General features: G+C 33.3%; 1 protein-coding gene across 13 annotated transcripts in view; it reads left to right on the top strand.

Moving 5' to 3' along the window:
• The window catches only part of Neo1 (neogenin 1), a 227141-nt gene that overhangs the window by 63988 nt on the left and 149401 nt on the right, over window positions 1-13752 (top strand). For all 13 annotated transcript variants that reach the window (XM_078049332.1, XM_078049330.1, XM_078049328.1 and 10 more), the window contains exon 2: window positions 12782-13099. In XM_078049332.1, coding sequence (XP_077905458.1) covers window positions 12782-13099 — 318 coding nt within the window. The remainder of the gene's footprint in view (window positions 1-12781; window positions 13100-13752) is intronic.

Below are 13752 nucleotides of genomic sequence, written 5' to 3'. Positions count from 1 at the left end.
AGAGGTTTTTCCTTCTCTTCTTTTTTCTTCCAAGGTCATTTTATATTGGAGATGTGTTAAGTGATTAAGAGCTCAGTGAATGAAAATTGTCTGTGATTTAATATCACTAATGCAAGATTGAGTTAGCCAGATTTTGAATTCAATTTATTTACATCAGTAAATAAATATACAGTTGAATAGAATTCTAGAACTCAAATACAGACTTTGTGAGATTATAACAGGATTGGTCCTGAAATGTCTTGTTTATTTTGCATTGAGAGCTTGTGCATGCACAGCATTGTTTGCTGAAAACAACTTTACTAGCATAAGATTCCTTATTAAGGATTCTCAGTGTTGTGTTCTCTTTTGCATATATTTGTTATTAGACTGTCCTGTGGAATTTCATAAATATTATTTGTTAGTGAAGCTGATGATGGCAGAAATTTTCAATAAATTATTCATGTGCTGTTTGTGTTTGAAAATTAATGCATTTTTATTCAGATTTTCTTAGTTGAACTTGGTAACAATTTGTAGACATATGGTAGTGTACTTGAGTAAGATCTTTCCTTGTTTTCCACGAGGAAAGTACTCTCAGAGATATTTAGAGCAGTATTAACTCTGTAGAAGATAGCTGATTGTTGAAGAATAATGGAAAAATAGCTTAAAAAATGTGAACTAGTTACTCTCTTTAAAAATTATTGGTCTTCCAAGGTGTGGGACACTGAATTCTATTATTCTGTACTTCTCTTATTCACTATTTATACTTATATTTCACTTTTATTCACTAAAAATTTTGGATATTATTTAACAATCTTCCTTTCCATTCCAAGTCTACCTTGTTCTGGATAATTTGAGTGTTTACTTGGCTTCCTTTTCCAATATCATTTTTTTTAACTTATCTCCAGTGACTTCTCATTCATGCCAGTTCAAATATCAGCTTCTACAACTATTCCTTCATCATTTGGCATTGTTCAGTGAAGCTGAAATATTAAGTAATATACCGGTCTCACCATAGTCTTTAGTCGTTCCTGGTTTCTGGCATTGTACTTGTGCCATTTTTACCCATTTCAGTTTACTCCTGTTTATTTCTTCTCTTTTCTTTTGTAATTCCCATAGATCACTATTTACTCATGTCTTTAATCCTACTACTTCATTGTCACTTTCATCTCATCTGCCTAGAAATATTCCATTTTAAATGTCTCTTTTATTTCCCTTTCTACTTGATAAAACCACATTCTCATAATTGAACTTTAAATGCAGGGATAACCACCAGTGGGTTTTCAATGCAATATAGTGATCCAGTTTCCCTATTTTAGTGCTCTCTCCATTCTCACCCCATTCTACTCAAGCTGTTTTTGTGTAGACCATCAGTGATCTTCTCAGTATGTATCTGTTGAATGGAAGCCCAGTCATATTTACTCTCAGCACTTTATCCTCCTTGAAACATTTCCTTGGCTTTTGGGATGCCATGTTCCCATGTTCTCTGTCCTCTGTGACTTTTGCAGGTGTTTCTTTCTTTGTCTATCTCTTATATGCTGGTATTGTACAAAACTTGGTCTCATTTTTCCATGCACTTCAGTTTTGACATGTGTCTTCATCCTGAATCTCTTCTGAGTTCCTGTCTATGCGTGTCACTTGAAATCCCCATGTTTTAGCAACACAAGATCTCCTTCACTGTGTCCTCTTCCTCGTTGATTGGCATGACTATTTCAGCTACTGTAAAAGCCATAAACTTGTCTGTCATCTTTGACTCCTCCATTGCCCTCTCTCCACATTTATTCTCACCCTCATTTTTACCTTTATCTGGTCTCCAGTGCTTATTGATTCCACCCTAAAACTTTATCAGATCTGCCCATTTCTTAGTCTCTATTGCTACAGAGTACTGCATGACATCCTAACCAGTTTTACTATTTCTAGTCTTGTCATTGTCAAACTAATTTTGCAGAAAGAATGATCCATTTAATAAATAGTAAATGTGATCTTCACTTTTCATCTTAAAGCTCTTCAAAGTCATAGCCAACCTCCTTAACTTCCAAACTTCTTAATTTCATGTGTAACTTCATGTGTACTTGGCACTTTAGCTGCTGTCAATTGTTTCTAGGCTTCTGTCTTTGCTCTTTTCTCTATGAGGCTGTTCTGTTTCTTCACTGGATTATTCCTACTTAATCCTCAGGTTTCCCATCAGCTTGTGGGCATGTCATCTTTCACTCTCTAGGCACTCTCTCCGCACCTTGTATACATCCTGTCATGGCTCCTACCACACTATTCTGTGGTTGTTTGCATTGTATCATTGTGTGTTTCTTCTACTTTAGGCATTCTGAGGGCAGGTACTAAGTATCTTGTCTTAGCCTAAGTGCTTAACATATAGTACTCATATTATAGTATGAATCTGGAATATCTCCAAAAGGATCAGGTGTTAAAGGCTTGGTCCCTAGCTGGTCGTGCTATTGGGAGGTGATGGAAACTTCAGGAGGTGTAGCCTAGTTGGAGGAAGTACAACATTGGAGTCCTGTCTTTGAAGGACATATTTTTGTTTCCAGCCTCTCCCCAACCCCTTTTTCTTTTTCTCCCTCCCCCTTTCTCCCTCCCTCTCATGAAGTAAACAGCAATATTCCATCACATTATCCTTGACCAATGTTCTGCCTTACCACAGACTCAAAAACAACAGTGCTTAACACTGTTAAGTGTTAAGTTTCAGTGTATGCTTGACAGACCATACACTGAAACTATGAGCCAAACTGCCTTCTTTCTGTTAATTTTTCCAGGTATTTTAAAGATCCCTTCAAGTCTAGAAATCTTAAAAGTCTATTCTCTAAAAATGTAATGTACCTTTTTGGACCTAGTGAACTTTGGTAATTACATTATTGTTTAGAGCTTTTGTTTTGTTTTGTTTTTTTCCTTATGGTGCTGGGGGTCAAGTCCAGGGTCTTAGATATGCTTTACCAGTGAGCCATATCCACAGCCCCTATTCAGAGCTTCTTAATCTACTTAATTCTTAGTTTATTTTACCTAGTTTCCCTGAGCTACAGATGTGGTAACTAGAGGTACACTTTTGAAATAGCAATGAGAAGTAATGGTTAATTTTTTTTTTTTTTTGAGTACTGGGGATTAAACTCAGGGCACTTGACTACTGAGCCACATTCGTGCCCCATTTTGTGTTTTATTTAGAGATAGGATCTCACGGAGTTACTTAACACCTGGCTTTTGCTGAGGTTGGCTTTGAACTTGGGATCCTGAACCGCTGGGATTACAGGTGTGTGCCACCATGCCCGGCAGTAATGGTTAATTTTGATATAGAAAAATAAAGTAATAGGTCTTATTTATAGCATGGTAGAATAAATTATGTTCTTATTAAAAAATAAAGATGTTACGTTTATTGTCATATAAACAAAATATCTCTTCAAATATTTGGTAGTCAATAGATTGTTATTTGAAAATGGAAAATTTGGAATATTTTCCTTAAAATGTATCTTGTTATTAATTTGTAAATCTTTAATAATATGGAAATGTGGTATAAATTTACATAAAAATCAATTATACCCAGAGTATTAAGTTTATGAGTTGTAACTTTTCTGGATGGAGGTAGAATTCTCTTGAGTCTTTATTCCCAAGAGAATATGCAGCATGTTGCAGTTTCTGGTATATTGCGATAGCTTAGAAAGTCAATAACCCAACAGTATTTTCTTTTAACATTTTAATATTACAGAAATATATAGAAATAAGGGCATTTTCCTATAGGACAATACTATTATTAATCACATCTAGGAAATTAAAATTAATAATATTATATAATATACTCAAAATTTAAAATCACTGATATTCCCCCAATTTTTTTTTGCACTCTAGAATCCAGTAATGGTTGGCTTATTGATTTTGATTTTTTTTGTTATGTTTCTGTGAGTCGATTTTCATGTAGTACAATCCTCTTGTTTTTGTTTGTTTTTATGATACTGACTTTATTTTTTAAAGAGTTGAAAGGAGTTGTCTTGTAGAATTCCTCAATTCCAAATTTGTGTAATTTTTTCTTTTTGCTTAGATTTAGGCTAGGCACTTAGCAAAAAATATCACATGCTTCTTATTACATCACAACAGTACATATGTGATGCCAGGTTGTTCCACTACTTGGTAATACTGAATTTGATCCCTTAGTTAAGATGATAATTTCCAGATCTGTCCATAGTAAAGGTACAGTTAGTTCCTCCCTTTATAATTAATAAATAGTTTGTGGGTGACACTCAAATCATGTGACTCCAGATCTGTCCATAGTAAAGGTATAGTTAGTTCCTCCCTTTATATTAATAAGTAGTTTGTGGGTGACACTCAAATCATGTGACTACTCTTTTTCTTTATTATTAGTCAATTATTATGGCATCTTTTAACTAAAAGTTTCTAAAATGCTTTGTTTCTAAATAGATATTTTGGAGGGAGTAGGTATTAAAGATAGCATGCTGATAGTTGCTTAAAAATTACTTAATTTCTGTTTATTGTAGAAGACCAATTATTTACATGTAACATCTAAGGAGAGAACTTTGTTTTGATCCCTTATATCTGCCATCAAAATTCTGTTAATTTTTACCATTTGCAGAATAGTGCAACTGTCTTTTTTAAAGAATGTAGATGGGGTAGAGAGGGAAAATGGGAGAGGAGGGGAGGGGGGATAGTAGGGGATAGGAAAGGTAGCAGAATACAACAGTCACTAATATGGCATTATGTAAAAAGATGGATGTGTAACCGATGTGATTCTGCAATTTGTATTTGGGGTAAAAATGGGAGTTCATAACCCACTTGAATCAAATGTATGAAAGATGATATGTCATGAGCCTTGTAATGTTTTGAACAACCAACTAAAAAAAAAAAGAATGTTAAAGTATGTTAATGGAGGATAACATGGTTTGGTCCTGTGCTGTCTAAACAGAAATATAGTACGAACCAAAAACATTCTAGAAGGGTAAAAAGAAACAGGTGGAGGGGCTGGAGTTGTAGTTCAGTGGTAGAGCACTTGCCTAGCATGTGTGAGGAGGTACTGGGTTTGATTATCAAGCACCACATATAAATAAGTAAATAAAATAAAGGTCCATGAACAACTAAATATGTGGACTCTAAAACTGATTTCATATGTGGACTCTAAAACTAATTTCAGGGAAGTTGAGAGTAGAATGATGGTTTACTGGAGGCCGGAATGGTATTGAGGGGATGGGAAAATGTTGATCAATGGATACCAAGATAAGAGTAAGAAGTTCTGATGTGTTGTTGTACAGTACAGTAGGATGACTATACCTAGCAATAATGTACTAGAGGAAAGGATTTTGGAAGTTTTCACCATAAAGAAATTACAGATGTTTCAGGAGATAACTGTTTAACCTGATTTATACATTAAGCAATGTACATACATGTAAAACATAACATGGTATCCCAATAATATGTATAATTTTAATGTTTTAGTGTATCAATTGAAAGCAAAATTTTAAAACCACAATTTTATACGTAACAGTTGTCAGAATGGGATTGAAAATGTAAAATAAGGTCCATATTATTTTATGCATGATAATTTCCAAAATATGATTGATTAAAACTAAGGTCCTAGATTGTTGGCAGTTTTGGGAGATATTGTAGGCTTTTGTACTATGAGTAGTTACTGTTTGCTGAAGACCTGCCAAACAGTGTCACAGGAGCTTTACACATATCCCCAGTCACCTTTACAGAAAATTTTTTGAAAGGTGGCATAATTATTCCTGTTTGATAGGGAAGAAAATTATAGACACAGAAATAAAATAACTAGCATAGCAGAGCTAGGATTCAAAACCATGTCTGTCTGACTTCACTTTCTCATTTTTTCCCCATATCACTGTGTCTGTGTTTTTTTCTCTCTTCCTTTCTTCTTATTTTCTTCCTCCCTTTCCTTTTCTTTCCTTCTCATGGGGGTGAAGGAGAAGAGGAGAAAGACTAAATGTTAAAGAAAAGGAAAGCACTGTTATTTATAATGTTTGTTGAATAAATGAATTCAGATTTTTTTAATTTGGGGGAATGATTAGGAAGGTAGATGCTGTAAATGGAAACATATCAAAGTTTAAAATTGTCATCCTGCAGAAATTGAATTTCTCTAGAGGATATTATGATGCTGAGCAAGTATTTCAGATCCAGCTTTTATTCACTGTTTTTATGGTATACTTTGTATACCACAAAGTTTTTTAAAAACTATGTGTTTTGGGGCTGGGGATGTGGCTCAAGTGGTAGCGCGTTTGCCTGGCATGCGTAGGGCGCTGGGTTTGATCCTTAGCACCACATACAAATAAAATATAAAAAAAGATGTTATGTCCACCAAAAACTAAAAAATAAATATTAAAAAATTCTCTCTCTCTCCCCCCCCAAAACCAAGAGTATTATTAAAAAAACTATGCATTTATTCAACACAGTGATCTAACAATATTAATGATTAATTATATATTTCCCCCCCCCAGGGGAGATGTTTTACAAGATTGGAAAATAGGGAAGATGAGTGTTGGAGGTAGATTCAGTCTTCAAAGGGATTAGTTGTAGAGAGCAGAGAGATACTGAGCTCTGGAGCAAGGAACACTAATTTTTATATAGCAAAGTGGCAGATAATTTGTCAACTCTTCAGTGTTGTCTTCGAGTAATCAATAACATGAATGCATTTAATTGAGCTCTTTGAATGTTAAATTATTTTAATTTTTCCAGTTTTTCAACTTTAAGTATAAATTGAGAACTTGTGTTAGTAGATACTAAAGGATTGGGACACATGAACTATAGCATTTAGAGACTGGATGGGATGGAATGGTCAGAAGAAATATGAAGACCTCTTAGTTATAATAAAGAGGTAATTTTCTTATACTGAAGAACATTAAACAGTGCTTTCATTTGTAGGTGTACAAAAATGCTTTTCTTTCTCTGCTTTTTTGTTGTTAAATTTCAAACCTCTTTGGCTAATAGGACAGATATACTTTATTTCTGCTGGTATTCAAAACCATATGTTATATTTTTACTTGGTGTACAATAAATTTTAGAATTATTATTGGCCACATAATTAAGATATATAGTGAGTGATGGTGATTTGTTGATATTTGAAGGAAGGGGTTTACAACTGAAACAAGTTCCCTGTGGTTATTTTACTTTTAGAAGATGGAATTCTATCAAGAGGTGTGAAGTATTCTATCAAAAAGTGAGGACTAATCTATCAAGAAGTGAGCTACTCCATTAAGAAGTGAGAAATTTGCAGAGACTTGGGAATATAGAAGATAGCAGACAAAGATCATTAAGCTTATTTCAGAATAATTTGTCCAGTGACTCTGGCCATAATAAACTAATATTAAGCAAACCTACATGGATGGGAAATCTGGACCCTGGTGAGAAACAAAGGACAGTTTTTATATGAAGTCAGCTTGGGAGCATCTATAACCCTCCTACTATGACAAACAAAAAGTGGTTAAAAAATGGTAATAGATCTTTTAAAAAATAATCCTCTGTTCCCAAGAAAGATTGTCTAACAAACTGATTTTTATCATGAGATTATTTTATATGCAAAAAAGGAGATTTTTTTATCCCTTTCTATTCTTCCCCTTCCAATAATCTGTGTTGACAATCTGATATACACTTCCTACTTACCCCAATGCTCACATAATGATATGCATATGACATCGTATAACTTATATTCATTGGCATTTGTTTTGTTTATCACAAAACTCATTCCAGATCAACAGAAATATAGCTCATTTCTTGTTGCATAATATTCTAAGGCAGGTAGGATCATTGAACTATAGTTGATGGATCATATCCATCCTACCACATATATTTGAAAATACTTACTGAAATATAGTCTTAGCCATTTTTCTATTGAGTGGTTTAAACTTCTAAACTCCTTTTCTGTTGTAGGTGATACAGTTTTTTTTTCTCCAGTTCATTCTTTGTCTGCTTTGTTTCCGTATTTTGCCATTAAAAAAGTGTATGCATTGTGTTTTAAATGTAGGAAAGTGAAGCTCATCTATTTTTTCTTTCCTAATTCTGAGCTGTTATGTTTTGATTTAAAAGGTTGTCTAATTCCAGGACTGTGCTTCTGTTTTCCTAAAATATCTTCAAGGATTCTTATTACCTATTTTTTATATGCCTGGAATGCATTTTTATTTTTGTATTCAGTGGCATTATAGTGGTTAAGATCACAGACTCTGGTTCTGTTGTTACCCATGTGACCTTCGACAAGTTACTTAGCATTTTTGTGCTTTAATTTTCCTTTCCTGAATGGGAATGACAGTAAGACCTATCTCCTCAGGTCGTAACGAAGCTGAAATGAATTTACAAGATTGGAAAATAGGGAAGATGAGTGTTTCGGATAGTATCTGGTACATGGAAACATAAATGTTGACTATTATCTGTTGTATGTATCTCATTTTTTTCCCCATATGACTAGGATAACAGTTGTCCTGATAACATTTATGGAATAGTTCATTCTTTTCTCCGGTTGATTTAAAATGTCATCTCTATTGCACCATGCATTTTAAGATATGTACTTCTCTGTTTTTAGGCTTTATAGCCGATTTCATGACTTTTTTTTTAATCTCCTGTTTAAGAACCATAATGGCTTAGTTACAAAATATTTATATTTTATAAATATTGTTAACTGATGAATGAAGTCCATTACTTTGTTCTATAAAAGTATTTTGGCTTTTCTTGGCTTTGTTTTACTATGTGTGTGTATATGTGTGTTAACCCAGGAGTGCTGTACTACTGAGATACACTTACAGCCTTTTTAAAATTATTATTTTGAGTCAGGGTTTCTCTAAGTTGCCAAGGTTGGCCTTGAACTTGGAATCTTCCTGTCCTCCCCTTCTGAGTTGCTGGGATTACAGACATGCACCATGGAGCCTAGCTCTTCCATATAATTTTTAAAAAACTCACCAGAATTTATAAAAACTCTGTTTGTTCTTAAATCTTAGCACAGGAGAGAGTGATAATAATTGGCTAGTGTTAGAACGGAACCTGTGATCTTACTAATACTTTGACTAGTGGAAGTTTTTAGAAATTATCTGATTATATAATCTAGAGGTTGTTATCATCCACTGTGTTAGGTATATACTGAAATATGGTTGAATAAAACAGTGCAAAAAGATAGACCTCTAGCCTGTAGTTCACAAACTGTACCCTAAGATACCCTGGGGTACCTCAGAGAACTTCCAGGCATAATTCATACTTTCTACGGAAACAACAACATCTGTTGAACACTGAAAGATGCTTTGAATATTCTGTTTTCCCACTTTCATTTCATTACTGTGATTCTTTGTGAAATTGGGCTTTTAGTTTTTGCTGTGATAAAAAGAAAGTGCCATGTAGAAATCATTGTGGAATAGGAAATGTATGTGGCAGTATCTAAAATAATTCCTAAATTTGAGAAGATGTGTAATGCCCAATAGGTGCATATATCCCATAATAATTGATTGTGGTTATTAAAAAATGAAATTAGAGTTTTTTTCAGTTAATGTGTATTATTTTTTCAGAAGGTTACTACTAACTTGTTAGGACAGAAATACTTATCATTTGTATGCCCTTAACTTTTTTTCATTTTTAAAATTCTTATTAATTATACATGACAACAGAATGTATTTTATCATATTATACATATATGGGGTATAACTTCTCATTCTTTTGGTTGTACATGTTGTAGAATCACATTGATCATGTAATCACATAGGAAAGTGGTGTCCAATTCATTCTACTGTCTTTCCTATTCCTATTGCCCCCCCCCAATTCCCTTCATTCCCCTTTGTCTAATCCAAAGTACTTCTATTCTTCCCTATCTCTTCTCCCTCACCTCCTTATTGTGAGCTAGGATCCACATATTAGAGAGAAAATTTAGCCTTTTGGTTTTGAGGGATTAGCTTATTTAACTTGGCATGATAGTTTCTAGTTCCATCCATTTACTGGCAAATGCCATAATTTCATTTCTTTTTATGGATGAGTAGTATACCCTTGTGTATGTATATGTATATATATATACACCATATTTTTTTCCCACTCATCTGTTGAAGCATACTTAGGCTGGTTTCATAGTTTAGTTATTGTGAATTGAGCTGCTATGAACATTGATGTGGCTGGGTCACTATAGTAACACCTAAATATTAAATAAATGGAACTGTTAGATTTACCTTGGCCTAGGGAATTTGTAAACAAATGTACTGAGAAAATAAGCACCAGGAGCTAAGAAAGTTTCAGAACCTCTCTGCCTTAACAAATATGTTGTTACTGTTTAAAGATCAAGAACATTTGAGGTGCTGTGTGGATAAAGGATATGCTATGCTTGTGTGTAATAGGATAAACCAATCTTTCTGGGCACTAGGAATAGACAGCACTTCAGGGAAAATTATGTTTAAGCTGAGCCCGAAGGAAGCCAAGGTGTTGACTAGAGAGAAAGGTAGTGGCAGGACTAGTTGGTGCAAAGGGGACAAAAGCTTGAGGAGGACCAGTAGGAGAGTGAGTGATGGCAAGGGGGCAGGAGATGGGCAGAGGCCAGGTCACATAGTGGAGGTCCACTTAAGGAGTTTCTTTAGACTTTCACATAAAAGGCAGTGGTAAACCTTTTGATAGGTTTTAAGTGAAGAGTGAGTATCTTAGATCACTGCCATCCTACTAGAGCAATAAAATACAAAAATGATATCCATAAATATTTAAGTAATGCTATGTATTCTAAATAATATAGAATGAATTTTTTTGGTAAATTTGAAATGCCTTTCTTTCTAATATTTTTTTAGTTGTCAACAGGCAACTATTTATTTTTATGTGGAGCTGAGAATCAAACCCAGTGCTTCATACACACTAGGCAAGCTCTCCGCCACTGAGCCACAGTCTCAGCCCGTGAAATGCCCTTATTTTCAAAGGCATTTTATAAGCTTCCCTATGAATACAATTTTACCTTATTTTTTGACTATATGTAGTTTTTTGTTCAAGTTGCTTTTTAATGGATATGGATTTTTAAAATGAAAAAATCAAAGCAAGGCAGAATGTTAAACTATAATATGTTTAAATTGATATATATATTGTTATTTTATATTTGGTATTTTAAGTGGCAAAAAGTTTGAATTTTAAAAAAGTTTGGGGTTTTATTTGTTAGTATCTGTAATAAAATATTTGAAATAGTTAATTTGCACATTTGACTGCCAACCTAATACATTTATTTCTTTTAAGTTCCTGTATTTAAATTCAGGTGTCATTATAAAGATGTAATAGTTACACAGGAAAGAAAAAGAACCATAATTTAAGCTATGATACTGTACTTCCCTTTTGCTTACATTTTTATTTATTTTACTCTAGTATTAGTATATAAATGCAAAATAAAAATTTTAATAGTAATAAGAAAGAAAATAATGCAGGTTACTTTTGAAAAAAATTCTTAAGCTCATTTTTCAAGAGTTTTGGACTTGAGAAATGTATTTCATAGTCATAAAATGGGGATGGAGATGTGAAATTCTTTTCTAACATCCCTTTGTAATGTTTGGAGGTGGAGTGCTAAGTGATTGGATTTGGAACTGATATTTGCTTATTGCTATAAGCAATTGAATATTAAATAATTGAATATCATTCCTTCTGCCACTGTATTTTATGCTTTTTAGAACTAATCACTCATTTTATAGTTCAAAATCAGTGCCATTCTTAAATTCATAATGTAAATTATAAGTAAGGGATGTGTTTATGTATTTGAGAAACAGTCTTACTGTCATTTTTTGGACTGATTATGATTTGAGCTATTTATAGGCAAGGTAATCAGCAAGAGGTTTTTTGTTTGTTTGTGTGTGTGTGTGTGTGTGTGTGTGTGTGTGTGTGTTTTAAGGAAAGAGGTAAAGCTCTAAGTTGGAAAGCTTTCCCTGAGATAAAGTTTGTAATAAATGTTTTCTTTAAATTTTGTTCTTCCCATGTTTAAAGAATTGACCAGACACTTAGAAAAATTTCTGATTTCTCCTGTGTTCTTTACATCAAAGTGAATTCTAGATGAAAATTAAATGTTGAAAATGAAACAACAAAATTAAGAGAACAAAAGCAAGACTAAAATTTTTTATAATCTTGGGATAAAGACCTTTGTAATTCTACCAGATTTAATTTTATGTAGTTTATAATTTTTTATTTTCTTATAAGAAAAATTGGAAGGCCAAATAGAAAAAGGATATTCTCAAAATGTGATAGCCATGATCAAAGATTGCTTTTTAAAATTTTTTGTTTAAAGTTGTTGATGGACCTTTATTTTATTTATTTATATGTGGTGCTGAGGATCAAACCCAGTGCTTCACACATGCTAGGCAACTGCTCAACCACAGAGCTACAACTCAAACCCCAAAGTTTGCTTTTAATTCAATAGAATAAATAATCTATTAGAAAAATGCAGAAGAGCTATAAATAGTGAATTTGTGAACAGAATATAGGCAGTCAGTAAACATAAAAAGCTTAACAAAGAATTGTTTCAATTTTCTGCTTCATGTTCTATAGAAAATTTCACTTTGCATACAGCAATTTTAAATATTTATAAATCCATTGTGGAGTTTGAAATAAAACTTTTAATAGTTACATCATCTAAGAAGACTTATCTCAAATAGAAGGTTTTCTTTTTTGATGTTCTAAATGAGTCAAATTTGACTGCTAATAAGAAGTAAATTTTGCTTATTAGATATTCAGAGTAAAGTGATTATATTTATGTATCATACCTAAAGAACATAAGTGCTTAGAAATAATTTGTGAACATATTTTAGTTTCTTACAGAAGTGGTAGGAGGAAGTTTTGCCTAATTTGTTCTTTTTCTTTATTCTTGTAGGTGCCAGCATTCGAACATTCACTCCATTTTATTTTCTGGTGGAACCAGTGGATACACTCTCAGTTAGAGGCTCCTCTGTTATATTAAATTGTTCAGCATACTCTGAGCCTTCTCCAAAAATCGAATGGAAAAAAGATGGAACTTTTTTAAACTTAGTATCAGATGATCGACGCCAGCTTCTTCCAGATGGATCTTTATTTATCAGCAATGTGGTGCATTCCAAACACAATAAACCTGATGAAGGCTATTATCAGTGTGTGGCCACTGTTGATAGTCTTGGAACTATTGTCAGCAGAACAGCCAAGCTGACAGTAGCAGGTAAGTTTTATTAAGTGATTTGCTTGCAAATCATATTTTTATTCAGGATAAATCTAAATAAAAGCATTTTCTTGGAGTTTTCATTTAATTGATAAAAGAACATTTAACAAATATCAACTTTGCATTTATATACCAAAGTTATAGTACTATGTTAGGGCTTGTTCAGTTCTGTATGGAACAAGCTAATAGTTTTTGGTACTGGGGATTGAACCCAGGGCTGCTTAACCATTGAGCCACATCCCTAGCCCGTTTTTATTTTTTATTTTTTTATTTTTTGAGACAGGGTCTTGCTAAGTTGCTTAGGGCCTTGCTAAGTTGCTGAAGCTATCTTTGAACTTGGTATTCTCCTGCCTCAGCTTCCTGAGCCACTGGGATTAGGCATATACCACAATGTCCAACTCAGCTTGTTTTATGGTATAGTTGGTGTCAGAGGTATGACAGTTTTTTTTTGTTGTTGTTGTTTGTTTCTTTTGTTTTGTTTAATTTATAACTTGGAAATGGCAGAAGCTATATAGAAAAACTGTATCACTTTGACAGCTGACTTTTATCCTACCGAGCATAATAATTTGGGATAGTTTTTTGAAACTTATAGCGAACCCATAATTCTGGTGCCTTTATGCCTTAACCAAGGGATAGGCATAAAATTAAATAAT

Source organism: Ictidomys tridecemlineatus, chromosome 5 (assembly GCF_052094955.1).
Source record: "Ictidomys tridecemlineatus isolate mIctTri1 chromosome 5, mIctTri1.hap1, whole genome shotgun sequence".
NCBI classification, from domain to species: Eukaryota; Metazoa; Chordata; class Mammalia; order Rodentia; family Sciuridae; genus Ictidomys; species Ictidomys tridecemlineatus.
This window is presented reverse-complemented; position numbering and strand designations above follow the sequence as displayed.